The 23,056-nt window shown below is 43.2% G+C and overlaps 1 protein-coding gene across 1 annotated transcript in view; it reads left to right on the top strand.

Annotated features, from left to right (window-relative positions):
* Positions 1-11,980: 11,980 nt before the first annotated feature.
* Positions 11,981-23,056, top strand: part of LOC126258948 (proclotting enzyme-like) — an 81,529-nt gene continuing 70,453 nt past the window's right edge. Inside the window, exon 1 of the mRNA XM_049955682.1 lies at positions 11,981-12,039. Coding sequence (XP_049811639.1) covers positions 11,988-12,039 — 52 coding nt within the window. The 5' untranslated portion in view covers positions 11,981-11,987. The remainder of the gene's footprint in view (positions 12,040-23,056) is intronic.

Below are 23,056 nucleotides of genomic sequence, written 5' to 3'. Positions count from 1 at the left end.
CTCAGAGCAGCGTCAAGCTGGCGCGGATCACGAAGGGAACACCAAACGCGAGTCCGGCCCCAGACAGCTGCCACGACCACAGATGGCGGACGAGCCGGGCATGGACGTCTGGGGGAGCACCAGGGAAGGGCCAAAACCTCAGGAGCAGCACCAGGCGGGCGCGGACCGTGAACGGAACGCCCGACACAGGACGGGCCTCAGACAGCTGCCACAGACGGCGACCAAGTCGAGCGCAGACGTCCGAGGGAGCACCGGGGAAGAGACAACACATTACAGGCAGCGCCAGACGGGCGCGGACGGCAGAGAAAGCAGCCAGCGCCCTCTGGGCACAAATACTGGACAAGATGCTCCAATACGGCAGCCTCAGGTAGCACCTGAAGAAGGCAATGAGTTACGTGGCCGAAATATTGTGCCAGAGCGTCACAAACATCCGGCAGTAGACCCGATTATTCCACATGTCAGGATCTCGCCGGGGAAGCCTGGAGAGTTACTAGTCTTATTTGGTTCAGGTATAGCGAAGGACTGGACCTATAACCACATCGAGGACCATCTTATGGAAATCAACCCATTAATATTAATCGAACACGAATGGAAGAAAATGGTGTACGAAGAGGTGGTTGTACCATTTCTAGACTATATCCCAGCTGAGGACTACAATGCAATAAAAACTAGGTAACAAAAATTCAACGTCAAGTCTCAGGAAAGACCCCAGAAAGGAGGAGACATCTGAAAGAAGCGGAAAAAGGCAGGATGAACAGTGGGAATGGTGATTGCCAATAGAAACATTTGGTGCTATTCTTCTTTCAACAAATATATCTGAAGATACTATGCAAACCTCTGGTGACAGCCACTATCTTCTTCCTACTATTGTCCAAGCTAACTTCCTCTTTACGATATAAACGAGTTTCAAAATCCGAAAACGTATTACAACGCAACAGGGCCTAAATACTTTCACTGTGCAACATACTTTCGATACGATACATCCAGAACTTTTGAATTTCGCCGGCTGGCCTGTCGAAAATGCACCTTAGTCGTGGGTCTGCGGATAAGTCATGTAAATTCGCCGATTTACCCCAGACAGGAGGGAACCTGGCCTCAGCTCATGTATGAAGGACTAGATCCGATAGGCGGGACCAGCGCTTTAGTAGAGAACAATGGTACTGAGATTGGCTAGCCGCATCAGTCAAATATACAACTGATCCGCAATTCTGGCCTGTCGCAGAAATTCACTTGTTTGTAGCCAGCTGTCAGCCTTCTGGGATAAGCCATTTCATATGCTGGCCATGAGGTATATGACACCAGTGTTTACCACAGTTTCCACAACTGCCAAGCATTCAGCTTCCTTTCACCAAGTACCAAATCCGTCCTGTTGTCATTTCCAAAATTTCCCCACACCAGGATTCCAGAAGATAGAGAAGTATGGGTCTCTACAATGGCTGTTTCCAGGGCTTCTTGCCGGGGCTTCAACAGAAACATGGGCGTCGATCTGCTACGAGTGGGTCATTACTGTCCCAGCTGACTTCGGCTCTACGTCATGAAAATCACTGTTGTCTGTGGTGCAGTGTAAGCGTTAACGACAGATGGCAACTCGAGATATCAAATTAGCTTCCAGTAATGTGTTACGGCCTGTGGCGACACAGTCCCTGTTACTTTTGCCCATACACTATATGATCAAAAGTATCCGAACAATTGGCTGAAAATGACTTACAAGTTCGTAGCGTCCTCCATCAGTGATGCTGGAATTCAATATGGTGTTGGCCCATCCTTAGCCTTGATGACAGCTTCCACTCTCCCAGGCATACGTTCAGTCAAGAGGTGGAAGGTTTCTTGGGGAATGGCAGCCCATTCTTCACGGAGCGCTGCACTGAGGAGAGGTATCGATGTCCGTCGGTGAGGCCTGGCACGAATTCGGCGTTCCAAAACATCCCAAAGGTGTTCTATAGGATTCAGGTCTGGACTCTGTGCAGGCCAGTCCATTACAGGGATGTTATTGTCGTGTAACCATTCCGCCACAGGCTATGGTTCAAATGGCTCTGAGCACTATGGGACTCAACTGCTGAGGTCATAAGTCCCCTAGAACTTAGAACTACTTAAACCTAACTAACCTAAGGACAACACACACATCCATGCCCGAGGCAGGATTCGAACCTGCGACCGTAGCGGTCGCGCGGTTCCAGACTGTAGCGCCAGAACCGCTCGGCCACCAGCGGCCGGCCACAGGCTATGCATTATGAACATGTGCTCGATCGTGTTGAAAGACGCAATCGCCATCCCCGAATTGCTCTTCAACAGTGGGAAGCAAGAAGCTGCTTAAGACATCAATGTAGGCCTGCGCTGTGATAGTGCCACGCAAAATAACAAGGGGTGCAAGCCCCCTCCATGAAAAAGACGACCACACCATAACACCACCGCCTCCGAATTTTACTGTTGGCACTACATACGCTGGCGGATGACGTTCACCAGGCATTCGCCATACCCACACCCTGCCACCTTGTGTACCGTGATGCGTCACTCCACACAACGTTTTTCCACTGTTCAATCGTCCAATGTTTACGCTTTTTACACCAAGCTAGGCGTCGTTTGGCATTTACCGGCATGATGTGTGACTTATGAGCAGCCTCTCGATCATGAAATCTAAGTTTTCTCACCTCACACCTAACTGTCATAGTACTTGCAGTGGATCCTGATGAACTTTGGAATTCCTGTGTGATGGTCTGGATAGATGTCTGCCTGTTACACATTACCACCCTCTTCAACTGTCGGCGGTCTCTGTCAGTCAACAGACGAGGTCGGCCTGTACGCTTTTGAGCTGTACGTGTCCCTTCACGTTTCCACTTCATATCACATCGAAAACAATGGACCTTGGGATATTTTGGAGCGTGGAAATCTCGCGTATAGACGTATGGCACAAGCGACACCCAATCACCTGACCACGTTCGAAATCTGTGAGTTCCGCGGAGCGCCCTATTCTCCTCTCTCATGACGTCCAATGAATACTGAGGTTGTTGATATGGAGTACCTGGCAGTAGGTGGCAGCACAATGTACCTAATATGAAAAACGTATGTTTTGGGGAGTATCCGGATACTTTTTATCACATTTATGCTGTCGTCATCCGTCTCTAGTTGTCTGAGCCAGTTAAACAGTTTTACCTTCTTCTACAGGTGTGGTCCTTCTGAAAGGAGTTAAACCTACTCTCCTTGTTGTCCTGAGTCCATCTCGTCCCTTCCGTTTCTGCGGTCACGGCGCAGGAGCTAACTGTATGTGCGATTTGTCGGTTTCGTGCTGCCCTGCCCCTCACACCAAGGATTCGAAATGTCTCAAAGTCAGAAAGATGGCAAAAAGCGACACTGCATGTTCTCCGCGGGTGTCGTGTTGCGATCTCCAAGTGAAAAGATCCAGTGGCATTAGACAAATCCAGCAGACACCAGGTACTTCCTCGACTCATCATATGTCGAAATGTCTTTTTTCTGTACTAAAAACAATGAAAGATATGCTCACATAAGGATGAAATTTTAATCAATATATCCTACTGGCGTGGAAATACTGAAGTATCATAGTATGTTTCTCTCCATGCCCACGTTACACAGCAGCTGCTGTAATGGATCATTGTCGGTTTTTCTTTCTTAATATTACTGTGTTAACCAGGTGCGTTTCGCTTTTATTTATATGGCTTACTTGGTTTTTATTAGTGTTTCTGCCTTTTGTTTACATTACCGTACTGCAAACCACTGCTTTTCGACTTCAACCTCCTCTAACTGTCCGAATGCTTTCTGTTCCCGTCAGTGTAGAGACCGCGATTTTGTATAGAAGGAAGGTTACAGAGGCAACAGAACTACAGCAGATCTGAAGTAATATTCAAGAACTAAAACGTTCATAATTGCCATAGCTACGATGGAAATAGAGTCACGAAGAAAACCATTAGGAAAATAGTCAATTTCCGGCTCGGATAGTAGCATGATTGTCTAGCACAATGGCAGTAAACGTAGTCCCTAGCACCCACTAGAGGGATTTTCAGCTTTCATGGTGTACGGCAGGCAGTTGTGTTTTGAAACCATCTGTTTTTCGAAGAGTGTGGGCATGAAGTATTTGATAATAAATTATTATATGCTTTAACATGCTTTAGCTCTGCTTCACAAAATTTTGTTGTAAAGTTACTTCCCTGCTTTGTAAATTACAGTTAATGTGTAACTGGTGGTCGGTTAGAAAATTTTATTACCCACAGAGATATAAAAGCGGACGCCAGATAGAAAAGGTTGACTACCCCAGGCATAGCACATGCTTCTGTTTACATAAATTACGTGCAGTATTGTGCACGTTTTCTTTTGTGTTTAAGTTTCACAATGGCATTAAAAGTGATGGATTGTAGTTCGTCACTTTCTGCAAATTAGGTGACACCTGACGTCATTCGTTACTCAAGAAAAGGAAATTCTCAGATGCACAATCCTCTTTCTGTTATATATAAAGTAACGTTTAAACACCATTGTCAGGCAGCACTTACAAAAATTGTAAGACTTTTTAGTGTATTCAGTGTATCCGTGCAAAAGTGTTTTCGAGAGCATGTATAGGGTGTTCCAGGAGGAATGCTCAGCATTCAGTGATATGACGTGAACGATCATTCGAGGCGCTACATACAGGCTCTGAAATGTATACCTTGAGAGGTGTGAGCACGTGCTCAGTAGAAGAGATGTGTTTCACAATACCGAAAATGAACAAGTGCTCATAGATCTTAAGGTATCTGTGTCTAAGTTTCATCTCATGTTAACTAAATTTTTTGGCCACGAACGATCGTTCCTGTCGTATCCCTAAATATTGTCCATTCCTCCTGGGACACCCTTTAGTTGATAATAAAAGATGTTGAGTGCCTTACTGTGGAATAAATATGCTGTACAAGAGATATAAAGAAGTAGACTGTGTGTAATGATTATGCCACCTGCAGAGGTGGCGAGGGGGGTGGGGAGGGCGGAGGGAGCAAGAGACAGGCAGAGCGAGTGAATTGTGTGCTGTTGTTTCTGAAATATACACTCCTGGAAATGGAAAAAAGAACACATTGACACCGGTGTGTCAGACCCACCATACTTGCTCCGGACACTGCGAGAGGGCTGTACAAGCAATGATCACACGCACGGCACAGCGGACACACCAGGAACCGCGGTGTTGGCCGTCGAATGGCGCTAGCTGCGCAGCATTTGTGCACCGCCGCCGTCAGTGTCAGCCAGTTTGCCGTGGCATACGGAGCTCCATCGCAGTCTTTAACACTGGTAGCATGCCGCGACAGCGTGGACGTGAACCGTATGTGCAGTTGACGGACTTTGAGCGAGGGCGTATAGTGGGCATGCGGGAGGCCGGGTGGACGTGCCGCCGAATTGCTCAACACGTGGGGCGTGAGGTCTCCACAGTACATCGATGTTGTCGCCAGTGGTCGGCGGAAGGTGCACGTGCCCGTCGACCTAGGACCGGACCGCAGCGACGCACGGATGCACGCCAAGACCGTAGGATCCTACGCAGTGCCGTAGGGGACCGCACCGCCACTTCCCAGCAAATTAGGGACACTGTTGCTCCTGGGGTATCGGCGAGGACCATTCGCAACCGTCTCCATGAAGCTGGGCTACGGTCCCGCACACCGTTAGGCCGTCTTCCGCTCACGCCCCAACATCGTGCAGCCCGCCTCCAGTGGTGTCGCGACAGGCATGAATGGAGGGACGAATGGAGACGTGTCGTCTTCAGCGATGAGAGTCGCTTCTGCCTTGGTGCCAATGATGGTCGTATGCGTGTTTGGCGCCGTGCAGGTGAGCGCCACAATCAGGACTGCATACGACCGAGGCACACAGGGCCAACACCCGGCATCATGGTGTGGGGAGCGATCTCCTACACTGGCCGTACACCACTGGTGATCGTCGAGGGGACACTGAATAGTGCACGGTACATCCAAACCGTCATCGAACCCATCGTTCTACCATTCCTAGACCGGCAAGGGAACTTGCTGTTCCAACAGGACAATGCACGTCCGCATGTATCCCGTGCCACCCAACGTGCTCTAGAAGGTGTAAGTCAACTACCCTGGCCAGCAAGATCTCCGGATCTGTCCCCCATTGAGCATGTTTGGGACTGGATGAAGCGTCGTCTCACGCGGTCTGCACGTCCAGCACGAACGCTGGTCCAACTGAGGCGCCAGGTGGAAATGGCATGGCAAGCCGTTCCACAGGACTACATCCAGCATCTCTACGATCGTCTCCATGGGAGAATAGCAGCCTGCATTGCTGCGAAAGGTGGATATACACTGTACTAGTGCCGACATTGTGCATGCTCTGTTGCCTGTGTCTATGTGCCTGTGGTTCTGTCAGTGTGATCATGTGATGTATCTGACCCCAGGAATGTGTCAATAAAGTTTCCCCTTCCTGGGACAATGAATTCACGGTGTTCTTATTTCAATTTCCAGGAGTGTATAATTTTAATTTTCTTTAATGTTATGCCTACTTGTGCAGGATACGCTCATCCTGGATTTACTTTTATTACCTTATCTCTGTGTCTGGATGTGATTACTATTCCTATGACTTTTTTTATTTTTAGAGAACATGGAAAATCTTGTAAGCTATCTGTCTGTAAACTTCGTAAATTTTGTCCGGTGCCTTTAGGTATTTGAAATATTATGTATCAGAGGCGGCTGTAGGGGAATATAACCAGTATTTGCCTAGACTTGTCATAAAAGCTTATAAAATCCAGTCTGAAAAGTTTGCCAGGAGAATGATCGTTATTCCATTGAGCGGACCGGACCATGGTGTAGGTAACGTCACTGTCTCCCAAGCTCTACGCGTTAGGCCTTCCTAGCAGATCATTGGCGTTATTTATCGTGTTTAGAAAAGTGTAAACGATAATATTAGTTGGCAATGGGGTGGTAAGTTATCTATTTCTCTATTTTCCTTCTCAGGAATAACAATACAACAGGAGCCTAGATGTAGTTTTATATCTGGATTAAACAACAACTACTACTACTACTGCTACTGATAGTCTTAGTACTAATCGATCATTCCTCCGGGAACGACGCTTGTTACGTACTCTTTTTTTGTCATTGCAAGAGCGAAATGATAATGTAAGGGAGGAAACGGGACACACTCAATTTAGACGACGGAGGTGCAACACTTTCTCGGTAAAGTAATGACTCTTTTATATCAAGTGATGATTTTCTTACATGAAACAGTACATTAGAGAATTGATTTTTGTTCATATATGACTATTCTGAATACATCCAGAGTCCCTATTTCTCCTTCATTGCTAGTGATTTATCGGTTTATTGTGAATCTCGAGCAGTGCCTGACTATGAGCGATATCTGCCAACGGACGTTTCCACGAGACTTCTGCAGATGTTCACTAATCGTTACCACTGGACAATTGCAGTTTAGATACACCAACAGTACTGGCACACAAGGAACGTACGTGCACAGCTAGCAACAGAATTCGATTCTTGTTGGTACCTTGTCAGTGAATCGAGACTGAGTCAATTACTGCTGCATATAATTAAAGTAAATAATAGTTTTAGACACGACATGTTGTGGTGGCCATACCACTCCTTTTTAACTTCCATTGGGCAATTAACCTATCGGCTGCATCCTGTAAACTTGGTGAGCGAGGCGGCGCAGTGCTATTGAACTACACTAGTATTCGGGAAGAGACGATTCAGATGTCCGCCCAATCATATTTCCATTTTCTGCGATTCCCCTGAATCTCTTGTGGCAAATGTGGAGATGCTGTCTTTTAAACATCACGGCCGATTACTTTCTCAACACTTTCCGCGTTTGAGCTTCTGCTTCGTTTCTTATGGACTGGTCGTCGACGGGACTCCAAAACCAAATTCCCCTTCCTTCCAATGAACTGTGGTTAGTTTCCTTAATTGGAATTACGCCTGGTTTTCTACTAGATAATTATTAATGTCTGAGAACCTGTATTTACTAACGCAGTCAAAAATAGATAGACCAAACCTTATACCATCTGAAGATGCTTTTTACTAACCTTATACCATCTGAAGCTGCTTTTTACTACTAAGTTTTATACAAACGGTGCACTGCAGCTCTCGCGAAAGTCAGGAACTTCATTTTTTGGGAATAAAATATGACATGCTATGTCGCCGATAGAGCCTTTATAGTCTCAAAACTTAAGTACTGAGTTTCAAAGCTAACAGTGAGGCATATTAATGCTTTTCATGCTTACCTGCACACTAAATTCCCACTTCGCCGAACGACTAGAAATGAATATGTATTTACTGTATCTTCGTGTCATGCACCGAAAGTGCATGATGCCTTATTGACTGCACAGCACATCAGATGCTTGGTACTGTGGGATACTAATCATGAAGCTCATTTACTTCTCCTCCTAAACCACTGGACTGATTTAAACCAAACTTGGAACGCATATCCCCTACTGTCATGTAACAAATGGTTTCAAAAACCATGCGAGATGTACGAAAGTACATTACACAAGAGCCTGCAGTTGGAGAAATCATATATGAAGTAGTTAAGTTCATTAAGCTTCTTCAAGTAGTCCCAATCATGACAGCAACAGCAGAACATCCATTTAACCCCTTAGACGTCTGAAGTCATATCTCCGATCAACAATGGGACAGAAGCGATAGAACAACTTGGGTGTTTCATGCCCACTGAGATGTTTTGGATGAATTGGATATCCGACCAGTCATCAGCGACTTCATATTCAGTAATCCAGTCAGACGGTCAACATTTGCACCTTGCTACAGACACTCTAGCCCTAATAATGGCATTTAGAGAAATATTAAAAATCTTTATAAAGTAGAGAATTAAATACATACATAATGTTAAATTTTCAGTTTCGAAATATTAGTACTAGTTTAGTACTGTATTACTATAGTACAGTATTAGTTATTTTCAAATATGTAAATATTTTTATTGTGTAAGACCCAATCAAAACCCGCTATTTACATACTTTTTGTCTGAAAGTATTAGACATTCTATATGAACTTTATTAACTTTGAGATATTATTTTTATTTAATGAACCCTGAGCCTTATTCAATGTAAGCTTAAATTAGCTATTTCACTTATTAATCAAAGTGCTATTACTGTGCGACAGCAATATTTTATGTTTTATTCTTTTAATGATAGTTTAGGATTTATTTAAATATAATTTCAGTATTTTCGGAGCTATATATTCACTACTCTGTAATAGTCTATAAGCATGGTTATTACTGTAAATCAAATAAGCTTTTTACGAAAATACCGAGCATGTTTATGTTTTGTTTCTTTTTCCAAAGCCAAAAAATGTCTCAGGCTTGTCGAGTTTCCCTAAGTGTCGAGTTCTCGAGAGTTCAGTTTTCGGGGTTCTAATGTTACCATATAACTCTAAAATGCTTAAAAAACTTTAAAACTCACTATTTTTCATCTAGTATGGGCAGCCCCAATATTTTTATAAGTCGGCGCCCCTGGAAGCCTCCATATCCTCCACATAATAATAATTATTCTCCACATCTAAATAATATGTTGTGGTTACTGAACGTTAACGTAACTCAGAATTTGAAATAATTTGTTAATCTCTCATTCAGCCATTATTGACACATATGTCATTTGTCATTGTCATTATTAATAATTTTTCATGATGATTCTGAAATTTTAAATAGACTTAATTAATGAAATCCCTTCTCAAAAGTTATTTAGTAATTAACATGACCCAAGGAAACTCCTTTTCATTAAATTCATTCTTAGTAACAGTAATCTTTAGCCGGTGCTGCTGCTGCATGCTGCTGCGCATTGCTGTAAACCACGAGGAAATAGGCAGTCATCTGAAGAGATGAGTCCAAAACTTAGGGCCAAAACAGAGATACTGACACACCACAACATGTCATGTACTCTAGTCCAGTAAATTCCGTTGCACAAGTCAGATTCTGTATCACTTGTAAATTCTTGTTCAAAAACGCAGTCAGATAGCTTATCAAAGTGTTAGTTTTAAGGTTTTCATGTAACGATCTGTTGAGGGCTTAAATGACAGTGAAACTGACACTCATACAACATGCACATAGTGTTATGCAGGTTAGATTCCGTTTACTGATAGCTCAGGTTTCTTATCGAGTCCAGTTTCATAGTCGAACATAGGCAATATTCAATCATCAAGAAATAGGCAATATTGGCTGTAGCTACGTTACAAAATATACCATTCTTTCACACATACTACAAGAGATATGACGTCATGAACACTGAAATATGTGAAAAATGCCGCAGCGTGGTAGACGTTTTTAACATTTATTGTTTACTACTAAGACCAAGTATATAAGAAAAGAAGGAAGCTGGCGCTACATACTTACACTGTAGGTTGTTTTGGAGCCAGAGTGGGCACCATTTTAAGTAGCCCACAAAACTAGCAGGATACTGTTTACAAGTGTTTCTGTTCATTATTTCTGTCGCAAAAACTGTTTTAAGTACTATAAATTATAGAGCTTACGTGAATAAAATAATTTCAGTAAGGCAATTTTGAAAGTTTTCTGTTCTTGAATGGGTATTTGCTCTAATAATACGACACAGAGTGGCATCATGTGGAAGTGTCACTGCGTTGAACCTAATGTTTTGGGCAAGTTAAGATGGAGGACATCGGCTTCAAGTTTATGTCGTAATGCCACCTCTATTTTTTTACCTCCATGACTTAAGACACTCCTACAGTCGATTCAAGGAAATTTGACACATGGCAGCGCTTTTGATAGCTTAGTTGTGTTCCAGGTACAAACTACGGGATGGAAACTCGAAATTAATTACTACTTTGAAGATTTATTCTGGAAACAGGGTGAAACATAACTCAGCGTAATCACTCGAGATTAGGGATAAGTAAGGAAAGGCGGGTAATATACAAAAATTAGGAGAACCGAGAAGAATAGAGGACCAAGAACGAAGTGCTCGGATTGAAAAGAGTATTCAGTCTGAACGTCGAGGAAGCAATGACGGAATTAAAAGAAAGGTTCAAGAGTGGGATTAAAATTCTAGGTTAAAAAAACATAAACGAAAAGATTCGCTGATATCATTGCTCTCCTCAGTGAAAGTGAGGAATATTTGCAGGATACGTTGAATGGAATGAACAGTCTTACGACACACTCTTTGGATTGAGAGTGAACCGAAGGAATACGAAAATAGTGAGGAGTAGCAGAAACGAGAGTAGTGATAAAATTACCATCAAAACTGGGACCACGAAGTAGAAGAAGTGAAGGAATTTTGCTGACTTCGAAGCAAGAGGACTTCACAAGCATACTAGCACGGGCAAAGAGGGCATTCCAGGTCAAAATTCTCTACTAGTGTCGGATATTGGCCTCAATTTGAAGAAGGAATTTCTGAAAATGCACGTCTGGAGTACAGCGTCACATGGAAATGACTTTGGAACTTTTGAGAAAACCTGGAAATATGAGAATCGAAGCACTTGAGATACGGTGCAATAGAAGGATGCTGTAAATTACTTGGTCTGATAAGATGAAAATGGGGTGGGTCTCCGCAAACTGAGGCAAGAAAGGAAAATATCGAAAACATTGATATGAAAACGGATCATAACGATAGAGCGTGTGTTAAAACATCAGTGAATAGCTTCCATGGTACTGTAGGGAGCTCTTAGAGTGTAAAAACTGTAGGGAAAGACAGAGACTGGAATATATCCAGCAAATAATTGAGGACGCAGGGTTAAGTGCCACCCTTTGATTGGGACAGGAAGGAAAGTCGTGGCAGGCCGCATCAAGCCAGTCAAAGCACTGAAGACACAAACAGTTATATAGATGGCGGTGGAAATATGTACCCATACGTGCTCTTGGCTGTCATCGGTGGTTTAGACTTAATATGGTACGCAAAGAATTGCATTACAAGCGGAATAAACGAGTCAAAGTATTTAGGAATGGGAACGGTTTTCTATACAGAATGAAACAAAGAACTCCGCACTGTATGGCATTCTTTTACGCGCACAGAGGCGGCAGCGATAGCAGGGCGGAAGTCGCGAACTCAGATGAAGATGTGCGGTCGCGGGAATCGGTTGTGTCTGGCTTCGCTGCTGCTGGGTAAGTGTCGCAAGGACTATGAGGAGAATGCATTTTCCGTTCTGTCAAAGATTATTGGATAACTACGATGCCTTATGTTAGTTTTCACAATTTGGTTGCTGTGTACTGGTATTTGTCCCCTAAACCGTCTGAATTACTTAGAACTGGGGAGATGCCAGTAGCTACTCTCCGATGACGTGATTTACAGGTCGCAGCTCAACTTACAGCAGTTGGTACGTACTGTAAGCACTTTTGATACCACACATTGATTTGGATGGGCTGCAGAAACCATAGACTGGTTTTCGAGCGAATATGTTTTTCTTTCGTAAATGCCGTCTATATTACTCTGCTGTGCATGTAAGTAGTGGAAAAGTCTGCAATATTTTCTGCGCAGTTTCTGATTCTAATGCTTTCGTATAGAATTACAAATCGGGGAACAGTGTTTCCGATTGCTACTTCGACGCAAATTTTTATCTCTAAGCATTCTGCGACTAATAGTAAATCTGTGCTCCTCAAGTGCCGAATTCGTGAATTCTATTGAGTGAGTTGTTGAACTGCCAACTGTCACCCTTATTCCCTGGTGTGGGATTTTTCTCTGCATACAGTCCTTGATGTTAGCATAAATGAGTAGTACATGCCAAAAATACCGGTATCAGTGTTGCTGATTCGATCACATTTTTTCATGGGAATCGTTTTATAATTCAGCTGCTTACGTTATGTCCGAGAAGTCCTCATAACCTAAGGTCGAAACAGTATAGAGTATATACCTAGCGCAGTTCATCATTATTCTTGTAGCGACGTTGAGGCACATAGGACATGATTATTCACCTAATGAGTTGTCCAACACGGTAAGGTCTTGGCTTCGCACTGAGCGTTTCAACGGAAATGTAGATGTTGGTTAACCACGGCCACTCCGTCAAGAAACTCACGCTCCTAAACAGCGATGTGTGTTTGAGCTCCACACATGATCCATAATTCCCTTGTCTTACAAGGGGAGCCCACGACGTTAGGATCACACATTTACTTCAAACTTTCTACACCCTTGGTAGTGTTTTCCATGTCTGCATGACAAATACCATCCTGTAACATGTGATGTCGAGAGCTCATCCGACGAGTAATTGTACATTAATCTTGTGGTCTGGCATATTGTGACTTACTATATTAATAATTGTGAATAACACCATTCGCATCATTATTTATTGAGGTTTGATTGTACTTTCCAAGCCTGTCCCTCGTCCTTGAAAATTTAATTACAAATAGTAAGTAGTAAAATAACATGAAATTCACTACAACTTCTTGAAAATACACGTAGGTTTCTTTCATTTAATTACCTCTCAAATGTCATGAACATTAAATAATGTGACCAGTAATGAAAAAAGTATGGATTAGATAAAACGTGTCAGTAGGACTCGAACCGTCGCCTCGAACATGATTCTCTCGCAATGCAAGAACGCTATCCATTTTTTTAACTAAATAATTTTAATTTATTTTTTAGACGCTACCCCATTTTTTTCGCCTCTGGACTGGAAAGGGAAATTACAAAAAAAAGATCTACTTGTCACCGTCACACTCCCGCCGAAAGTTCGAGTCCTTCCTAGGGCATTGGTGTGTGTGTTGTTCTTAGTATAAGTTAGTTTAAGTAGTGTGTAAGTCCAGGGACCGATGACCTCAGCAGTTTGGTCTCTTAGAAATTCACACACTTTTGAACATTTGAGCCACCGTCACTTGTGCCCTAACAAAAAAAGAAATTGTACCTCTTCAGGCGTTGGCGCCTATCTACGCCCACCCCAAAACAACTAACCTATTACTAAAAGGGTGTAGGAAAGGAAGAAAGTAGGGGGGAAGGACATACAGAGTAGCGATGAAAATTGACGTATTTGTGCAGTTTTTTTTCTTTAGTTTATTTTATTTTCCTTTTTTCCTTTTTTTGTTTTTGTTCTTTTTTGTTATGTACTTTTCCGTTTATTTATTTAGTTATTTTTTAACATTATTTTTAATTATTCTACGTACCAGAATTCCAGGAGTCGCTAGCGCCTTCGGACTGACGGGACATCCAAATGTGTCTTCTCGAAATTTTAATCGAGATTCAGTTTTTAGTGCATTCAGAGCATCATACTGGCAAAATAAGCATCAGCATCTCATGGCTCAGACGTTCCAGCTGGAAGGCGGGTCGTGAAATGTGCTCCATAGAAAACTGGAAAAGACGTGCTTGTATCTGGGGTTGCGAACAAGTGCACAGTGTCGATCGTTAATGTACATCCAATAACCCAGTTCTGATTTCTTGTTGGGGCCAAAAAGGTAGCGTACCGTATGCATGTGTATCCCATTAACAGCGTTAGTTTTCGCTGTGGTGTAAAGAATCACAGCTGGGAATAAAAGCGTCTGGAAAGTGATCTGAGAAGGTGTTAGTCGGGTAAGGAAAGCCAAGATACGCTGCGCGAGCCACCATACTTCGACGACGGACCATATGAGACTCCTGGGGCTCGATGAGCGTCTGTGTCGTCTGCACAGGAGTGTGTCAGCGAGGCAGATGCGGTGCAAACGAAAGTGGTTGACCTGTTTTCCATTGGCCACTTGATTACAACTACTTTTTGTGGCCAGCAGTTTTGCACGGATACGTCAGTTGCATAACAGACGCGTAAAACTTCTCTTGCTATTTTTTCGGAATTGCCAGAGTAGTGCAGCTTTCTACTTGCACATTATGTTGTTTTAATGGCCAACGAAAGGCGTACAAAGTCTGAAGTAAATCCATGATCCCAGCGTCGTGGCCACTCCTCGTTAGACTGAAATATTGACACGTTTGTAACATGTCCAAATAAAAATTAGTATTAGCGTACCGGAACCCATCAAAAAATGTGGTCGGAACAGGTATCGTGACGATGTGCCAATCCACACCATAAGACGAGGAGAATTCATTACCAGTTCTTTTGCATAAAACTTAAATCAGCAAACCACATTGCTCCTACGTGAACAGCAATACATCACACTTCCTGCGGAAAATAATATAGGGTGAGCACAAAGTCTTGCCCTGATTATAAAAAAAAATTATAACAGTATAACCTTTGGACATAATAAGTTACATTTTATACCATTACATAGGTTAGTGTTACTAGTTTATTTTAAGACCACTTACGTTAGTAAACCTCAACATGTGCTCCCTTGGTAGCTCGGAGAATGTCGAGTCGGTATTCCACTTCCCGCCAGGTGTTTCGTAACATGTGTTCTGTCACAGTACCAACAGCAGCTTGTACCCTAGCCTTCAGTTCGTCGATGTCAGCAACTGGTGTGATGAAGACTCTGTCCTTGATATAGTCCCAGAAAAAAAGTCAAGGGGCGTAATGTCTGGGGAGCGGGGTGGCCAGGGTGTTGGACCGTTCCTTCCAATCCAACACACTGGCCACCCCGCTCTCCAGACATTACGCCTCTTGACTTTTTTCTCTGGAACTATATCAAGGACAGAGTCTTCGTCACACCAATTGCTGACACCGACGAACTGAAGGCTAGGGGTCGGCGTCTCAAAACATCCAAAAGGTGTTCTATAGGATTCAAGTCAGGACCCTGTCAGGCCAATCCATTACAGGGTTGTTATTGTCGTGTAACCACTCCGCCACAGGCCTTGCATTATGAACAGGTGCTCGATCGTGTTGAAAAACGCAGTCGCCATCCCCGAATTCCTCTTCAACAGTGGGAAGAAAGAAGTTGCTTAAAATATCAATGTAGGCCTGCGCTGTGATAGTGCCACGCAAAATAACAAGGGGTGCAAGCCCCTTTCATAGAAAACCCGACCACACCATAACACCTCCGAATTTTACTGGTGGCACTACACACTCTGGCAGATGACGTCCACCAGCTATTCGTCATACCCACACTCTGTCATCGAATCACCACACTGTGTACCGCGATTCGTCACTCTACACAACGTTTTTCCACTTTCAGTCCTCCAACGTTTGCGCTTCTTACACCGAGCGCGGCGCCGTTTGGCATTTATCGGCGTGCTATGTGGCTTATGAGCAGCCGCTGGTCCATGAAATCCAAGTTTTGTCACCTCCCACCTAACTGTCATAGTACTTGGACTGGATCCTGATGCAGTTTGGAATTCCTGTGTGGTGGTCTGGATTGATGTCTACCTATTACACATTACGACCCATTTCAATTGTTGGTGATCTCTGTCAGTCAAGAGACGAGGTTGGCCTGTACGGTTTTGTGCTGTACGTGTCCCTTCACGTTTCCACTTCACTATCACATCAGAAACAGTGGACCTAGGAATATTTAGGAGCGTGGAAATCTCGCATACAGACGTATGACACAAGTGACGCCCCATCACCTGACCACGTTCGAAGTCCGTGAGTTCTGCGGAGTGCCCCATTCTGCTCTCTCACGATGTCTAATGACTACTGAGGTCGCTGATATGGAGTACTGGCAGAGGGTGGTAGCACAATGCACCTCATATGAAAAACGTATGTTTTTGAAGGTGTCCGGATACTTTTGGTCACATAGTGTAACTTCAGATTCTTACGATCGTTATGAAAGATCACTCAACAGAACTAATCAATCTGTTGTTGTTGTTGTGGTCTTCAGTCCTGAGACTGGTTTGATGCAGCTCTCCATGCTTCTCTATCCTGTGCAAGCTTCATCTCCCAGTACTTACTGCAACCTACATCCTTCTGAATCTGCTTAGTGTATTCATCTCTTGGTCTCCCTCTACGATTTTTACCCTCCACGCTGCCCTCCAATGCCAAATTTGTGATCCCTTGATGACTGAGAACATGTCCTACCAATCGGTCCCTTCTTCTTGTCAAGTTGTGCCACAAACTCCTCTTCTCCCCAATTCCATTCAATACCTCCTCATTAGTTATGTGATCAACCCATCTAATCTTCAGCATTCTTCTGTAGCACCACATTTCGAAGGCTTTTATTCTCTTCTTGTCCAAACTATTCATCGTCCATGTTTCACTTCCATACATGGCTACACTCCATACAAATACTTTCAGAAACGACTTCCTGACACTTAAATCTGTACTCGATGTTAAAAAATTTCTCTTCTTCAAAAACGCTTTCCTTCCCATTGCCAGTCTACCTTTTATATCCTCTCTACTTCGACCATCATCAGTTATTTTGCTCCCCAAATAGCAAAACTCCTTTACTACTTTAAGTGTCTCATTTCCCAACCTAATTCCCTCAGCGTAACCCGATTTAATTCGACTACATTCCATTATCCTCGTTTTGCTTTTGTTGATGTTCATCTTATATCCTCCTTTCAAGACACTGTCCATTCCGTTCAAGTGCTCTTCCAAGTCCTTTGCTGTCTCTGACAGAATTACAATGTCATCGGCGAACCTAAAAGTTTTTATTTCTTCTCCATGGATTTCAATACCTACTCCGAATTTTTCTTTTGTATCCTTTACTGCTTGCTCAATATACAGATTGAATAGCATCGGGGAGAGGCTACAACCCTGTCTCACTCCCTTCCCAACCGCTGCTTCCCTTTCATACCTCTCGACTCTTATAACTGCCATCTGGTTTCTGTACAAATTGTAAATAGCCTTTCGCTCCCTGTATTTTACCCCTGCCACCTTCAGAATTTGAAAGAGAGTATCCCAGTCAACATTGTCTCTAAGTCTAAAAATGCTAGAAACGGAGGTTTGCCTTTCCTTAACCTTTCTTCTAAGATAAGTCGTAAGGTCAGTATTGCCTCACGTGTTCCAATATTTTTACGGAATCCAAACTGATCTTCCCCGAGGTCGGCCTAAACAATCTACAATAATTAAATTATTATCCTGATGTCCTAAACTCGTTCACTAAAATGGCACGGCTAGCGCAGTTACGGTGGTGGATACCAGAAATTGTCCGGAACATTCACCACCAATCATATCATTAAAAGAAATTACGCAAATTGCAGTGGTATACTCTTCGAAAGTAGTTCGATACGTTTGTTGAGAAAAAATATACTTACAAGATAAGACTTTAGATTATCAATTAGAAATGGCAAGCAATCTAAACGTATTATAACTCAATTTAACGCAGAATCTCGGAGACTGTAAGGTCTGCACATATTTTTATTTATTTTTTCTTTAATCGAATTTCAATCTTGTTCACAAACTGCAACATCTTATAAACTTTTGACGTTAGTTAAGGCCATAGCAGCACGGTCTTCTCCGAATGTGCTTATGACCAAAAAGCGATTTTTGTAACTGGAGTCGGATGTCTTTTTGAACCTGCCTTTTGAGTTCTTTCGTTCCCTAACACATATTTCATAACTTCGTTTTCATATGTTTATCTTTAAAACATTTTGATACAATGAAATATTTTCATCAAAATTTTCATCCCTTATTTCACCCCCTTAGAGGTTGAATCTCCAAAAAACCATGAAATACGTATTTTTCTTTAAATTTCTAACCGAGAAGCCAAATACAAATTTTCAGAGATATAGTTTAAAAAATGCATTCCTAATGAAGTATTTCCATAAAAACTTCCCTCTCCTGTTTTTGTAACAAGGGGGTGAATTTCCAAAAACACGGAAGTCCGTAATTTTTTGTTTCTATCTAAGATGTCAAATACCAATTTTCATAGATGTAGCTTTAAAAGTGCTTCAGCAGTACATCAATAAAGATTTATTTTCAAAATAAACTTTCACTCGTTATTTTACCCCCTTAGTGGCTGAGTCTCCAGAAATTCTGAAGCAGGTACTTTTATATTTCTAACCAGGAAACTAAATACCTATTTCCGTAGTTCTATCTTCAACATTACCTTAACAGCGACATATTTTCAAGAAAAACTTTAATCCCCAACTTCACTCCCTTAGGTATGGAGTTTCGAAAAATCCCTTACTGAACGATTCCTACAATATAAGATCAACATCTTCTCGAAATTTCTCAGGAATACACATTTGAAATCTGTTTTAAGATATTTTAATTTGCGTAGGGCTTATGACCTATTAAAGTTTAGGACACTTGTCAGAGTCGGCTTTACAGCATATGCTCAATGTGAGCTCCATTGCACGGAACACAAAATCGGAGTCTCAGGATCCGTCGCATGATCCGTGGGTCAGCAGTGGCACACACCTCCTCAGTACACCGGAAAAGATGGGCTACATTGTTGATTTTTACCTCATACACAGTTGATTTAAAATGGATTTCAAATGTCCCCACAGATAAAAATCAAGAGATGTAAGTTACAGTCACTGAACAACACCTGTAGTATGAAGTTTGGATTCATGTTACACTAATCCAGAGCTCATTCTGCAAGCTGCATCCGCAGATCAGGGTCATTCTCCGTGACATGATGTAACAATTGTGAGCTGTACAGGTGCCATTCGTGTGAGTACAACGCCCACAGGATTGAAGGCTGACCGACTCCGGATATGACTGATAACCGGCGTGTACTGCGATGTTTACTTTTCGCAAACGATGCCACAACTGATGTTGCAGTCTCCTCGTCTGTGGCTGATACTGGACGCTCACTGCGTGGCTTGTCCACCACAGAATTTGTGGCACGAAATTTGTCCAATAACTTGGATACTGTTACATGTGAAATGTCATTTCTCCCGGATGCCGGGCATTGAAGTAAGCAGCATGTTGTGTAGGTGCCACTGTGGATCACCTACAACAATAAACAGAACTGATCACCGTGCAATTTCGAACTTTAACGTGCCATAACTTCTACACAAATAAAGATATCTTAAAAGAAATTCCATATGTGTATTCCTGAGAAAGAGGCAGTTCAAAATAATGTGCCTTCACATTTGAAACACGTAACCCAAACATAAGATGACGGACTTCATCATGGCCGCCGCTGCCTTCATAACTCCTATAAGTCGTGCTGCAACCTGTAGACAGCACATACCAGACGCCCCATGCCAAACTTTCGTCTAACCTGCGTATAATTAGTAGGTACTTTACTCTGACACATTCTTCGAGATGAGGCAATTACCACTAAATAGTAACTCAGGGATGATCCAGCACCGAAACACTCTTTTGAATAAACCATAACATGTACGATCCTACGGTAAACGCGGGGGGTCAGCGAAATACTCATTCAACTTCAGTGAGAGACGCTAAAAAACATCCCTTGTCCCTCACGGTGAGATTTGCTATTGAAATTCCAATAACGTATATTCCAACAAGAATAGAGAAAAACATTACTTTCTCCCACATACACCTTTCTTAGTGAGAAAGCCCATCATAACATCGTTGGATTCGAGCTCATACGGAGGTTTACCGAGCACCATCCGCGAATGGAAACCTAAGGGGGAGGAATGATAATTGCACCCGAAGCATACTATGCCACACAGCGCAAAATAGCTTGCGATGTAAAGACATCGGGCTGTGCGAGAAGTTCCCTTAACCCTAGTATCGAATGCTAATTTATTTTTTTGTAGCATAAGTAGTTACTTACGTATAAAGTGTATGTCGGTATATTCCCGATCATGCAGTAAACACATTTGCATACGCCTGCATATTCTTCTTGACATATTTTTGGGCATGCCCGAAATTGGAAATTTGTGGTAAGGTCTTATATGCCCAAACTGCTTACGCCCTACTTAATCTAACTTACGCTAAGGACAACACACACATCCATGTCCGAGGGAGGACTCGAACCTCCGACGGGGGCAGCCGCGCGGACCATGACAAGGCGCCTTAGACGGCGAAGTTAAAGTGCGAGATATATCATCGACAGCATTGCACAGTTCTTCCTTTGCGGCATAACGACGTGCAGGTAACGAGTTGTCTGGTGTGATGAGACCAGGACTTCTTAGTGGACATTTCAAGGGAGCTAGTTTGCTGACGAATCATGACATATACACTGTCCAGAAAAGTGTTTATTTAGGAACTAATGCACTGCAAAAGCTTAGTATCTTGCTGCACCCATATGCGTTCTGTGAGTTGTTCTCGGTATACCGAGTTACGAGGCACTTTTAGGTGTCGACTTAGTCGGAGATGTCCAATCGAAACAGAGACTCCGGCACATATCTCTTCTCGTGTCTCCTTCCTTACACTCCGCGACCTGTCTTTAAGCAGTCGAAAGCAAAAGCACGCCTTTTCAATCCAGAAGTGTTGCCTTTAGCAGTGAAGTCTTATTAAATTTCCCCTGGAATGATCACATAACGTGCCTCATTGTATGCCATGTGTGTTGTTGTTCGTGCACTCGCACAGTAGACACTAAATGCTCCTGAATAGTGTAACTATGACTGCTCACATATCCCACAGCTACAGATTAAAACTCGATTGTGACTGCGAGAACATGTAAACACGAATTCCAACAATCGGTAAGGAATAACTTAATTACCAGTCTCTATAATAACGGGAGCACGGGGACTTCTCGCCCACCCAGTAGATGTAAACTAAAATATAGAGCTTCATTTTTAAACTGTGGCAAAAGGTATACAGATTACAAGCTGAAACGAAATTTTGTTATGTAAATGTAATCCCGATACAATATCTCGGCTAATGGTTCGGTAAAAGATCTGCTACTTGAGTCAATATATATACGAGGTGACTTAATCTAATAAGTGAAAGTGTAGTTGAAGCCACACTTCGTCATGCGTGTACTTTAGCCAAAAGCAGGTAACTCTCCCTATCTACAGAACTGTCAAAACTGTTGAAGCTTCATTTCGTTGCCATTTTCTCCAAATTCCATTTCGTCAGATCCATTGTAGATTTTCAGATTATCAACGACAGTAACAATAAAAACCAGTGTGAATGAAATAGCGGACTGAAAGAATTTGTATTCTGTACTCCGAGTGCGGAACAGTGGCACTCGAGAGGATCTGAGGTTTGGAATACGTGCTGGCCTCTCCACGTCAGCGGGCAGATAGAGTGAGGGGCGCGGCGCATGTCAGCAGCTCTTCCTGCGAGGATCTGCCACAGCTGGGCGCTCGCGGATGTCCCCAGATAGCGAGGCGTGTGTGTTGAGCGTCGCGCTGATTGCACCCACACCGGAAGTCTGTTCGCGGGCTCTGACCGCATTAGACATCTACACATCTAAAATATGGTCAGGGTAATAGCCAGCACCCTGCATCAATTGACGCGCGTGTCTATCGTTCTCACCATATTTTACATGTGTAGATGGGCTAATGAGGCCAGAACCGTAAACAATAAGAATACATGATCTATGCTGTGCTTTGGTCGTGGAATTAAAACACTAAGTCAGAGTCAATGTTTCTCCTACAACAAAATGCAATGCATACGAGGAGTGATCAAAAAATAACGGGATTTTTTTTTCTTACAGAATCTTTCCTATTCATCGTCATCAACTATATCCCCTTCAAAGCAATCCACTTCGCATATAATACACTTGTGCCACTTTTTCAATATTGGAAGCACTTCTGAAACTCACTTTTAGTTATGATATTCAGCTCCTTCAACGATTCCGTTTTTCTCTCACCAGTGGTCACAAAACGACGTCCTTTCATCGTTCTCTTCAGGCTCGGGAATAGAAAGAAATCGCAGGGAGCCATGTCTGGCGAATACGGTTGCAGGGGCAACATAACGGGTTTTTTGCCAATAAATCAGGAAGAATCATTGTGGTGTGAGCGGGAGTACACTCCTGGAAATTGAAATAAGAACACCGTGAAGTCATTGTCCCAGGAAGGGGAAACTTTATTGACACATTCCTGGGGTCAGATACATCACATGATCACACTGACAGAACCACAGGCACATAGACACAGGCAACAGAGCATGCACAATGTCGGCACTAGTACAGTGTATATCCACCTTTCGCAGCAATGCAGGCTGCTATTCTCCCATGGAGACGATCGTAGAGATGCTGGATGTAGTCCTGTGGAACGGCTTGCCATGCCATTTCCACCTGGCCCCTCAGTTGGACCAGCGTTCGTGCTGGACGTGCAGACCGCGTGAGACGACGCTTCATCCAGTCCCAAACATGCTCAATGGGGGACAGATCCGGAGCTCTTGCTGGCCAGGGTAGTTGACTTACACCTTCTAGAGCACGTTGGGTGGCACGGGATACATGCGGACGTGCATTGTCCTGTTGGAACAGCAAGTTCCCTTGCCGGTCTAGGAATGGTAGAACGATG

The sequence above is a fragment of the Schistocerca nitens genome, chromosome 1 (genome assembly GCF_023898315.1).
Source record: "Schistocerca nitens isolate TAMUIC-IGC-003100 chromosome 1, iqSchNite1.1, whole genome shotgun sequence".
Lineage (NCBI taxonomy): Eukaryota > Metazoa > Arthropoda > Insecta > Orthoptera > Acrididae > Schistocerca > Schistocerca nitens.
The sequence above is the reverse complement of the archived record's forward strand: the minus strand, read 5'-3'. Positions and strand labels throughout refer to the sequence as shown.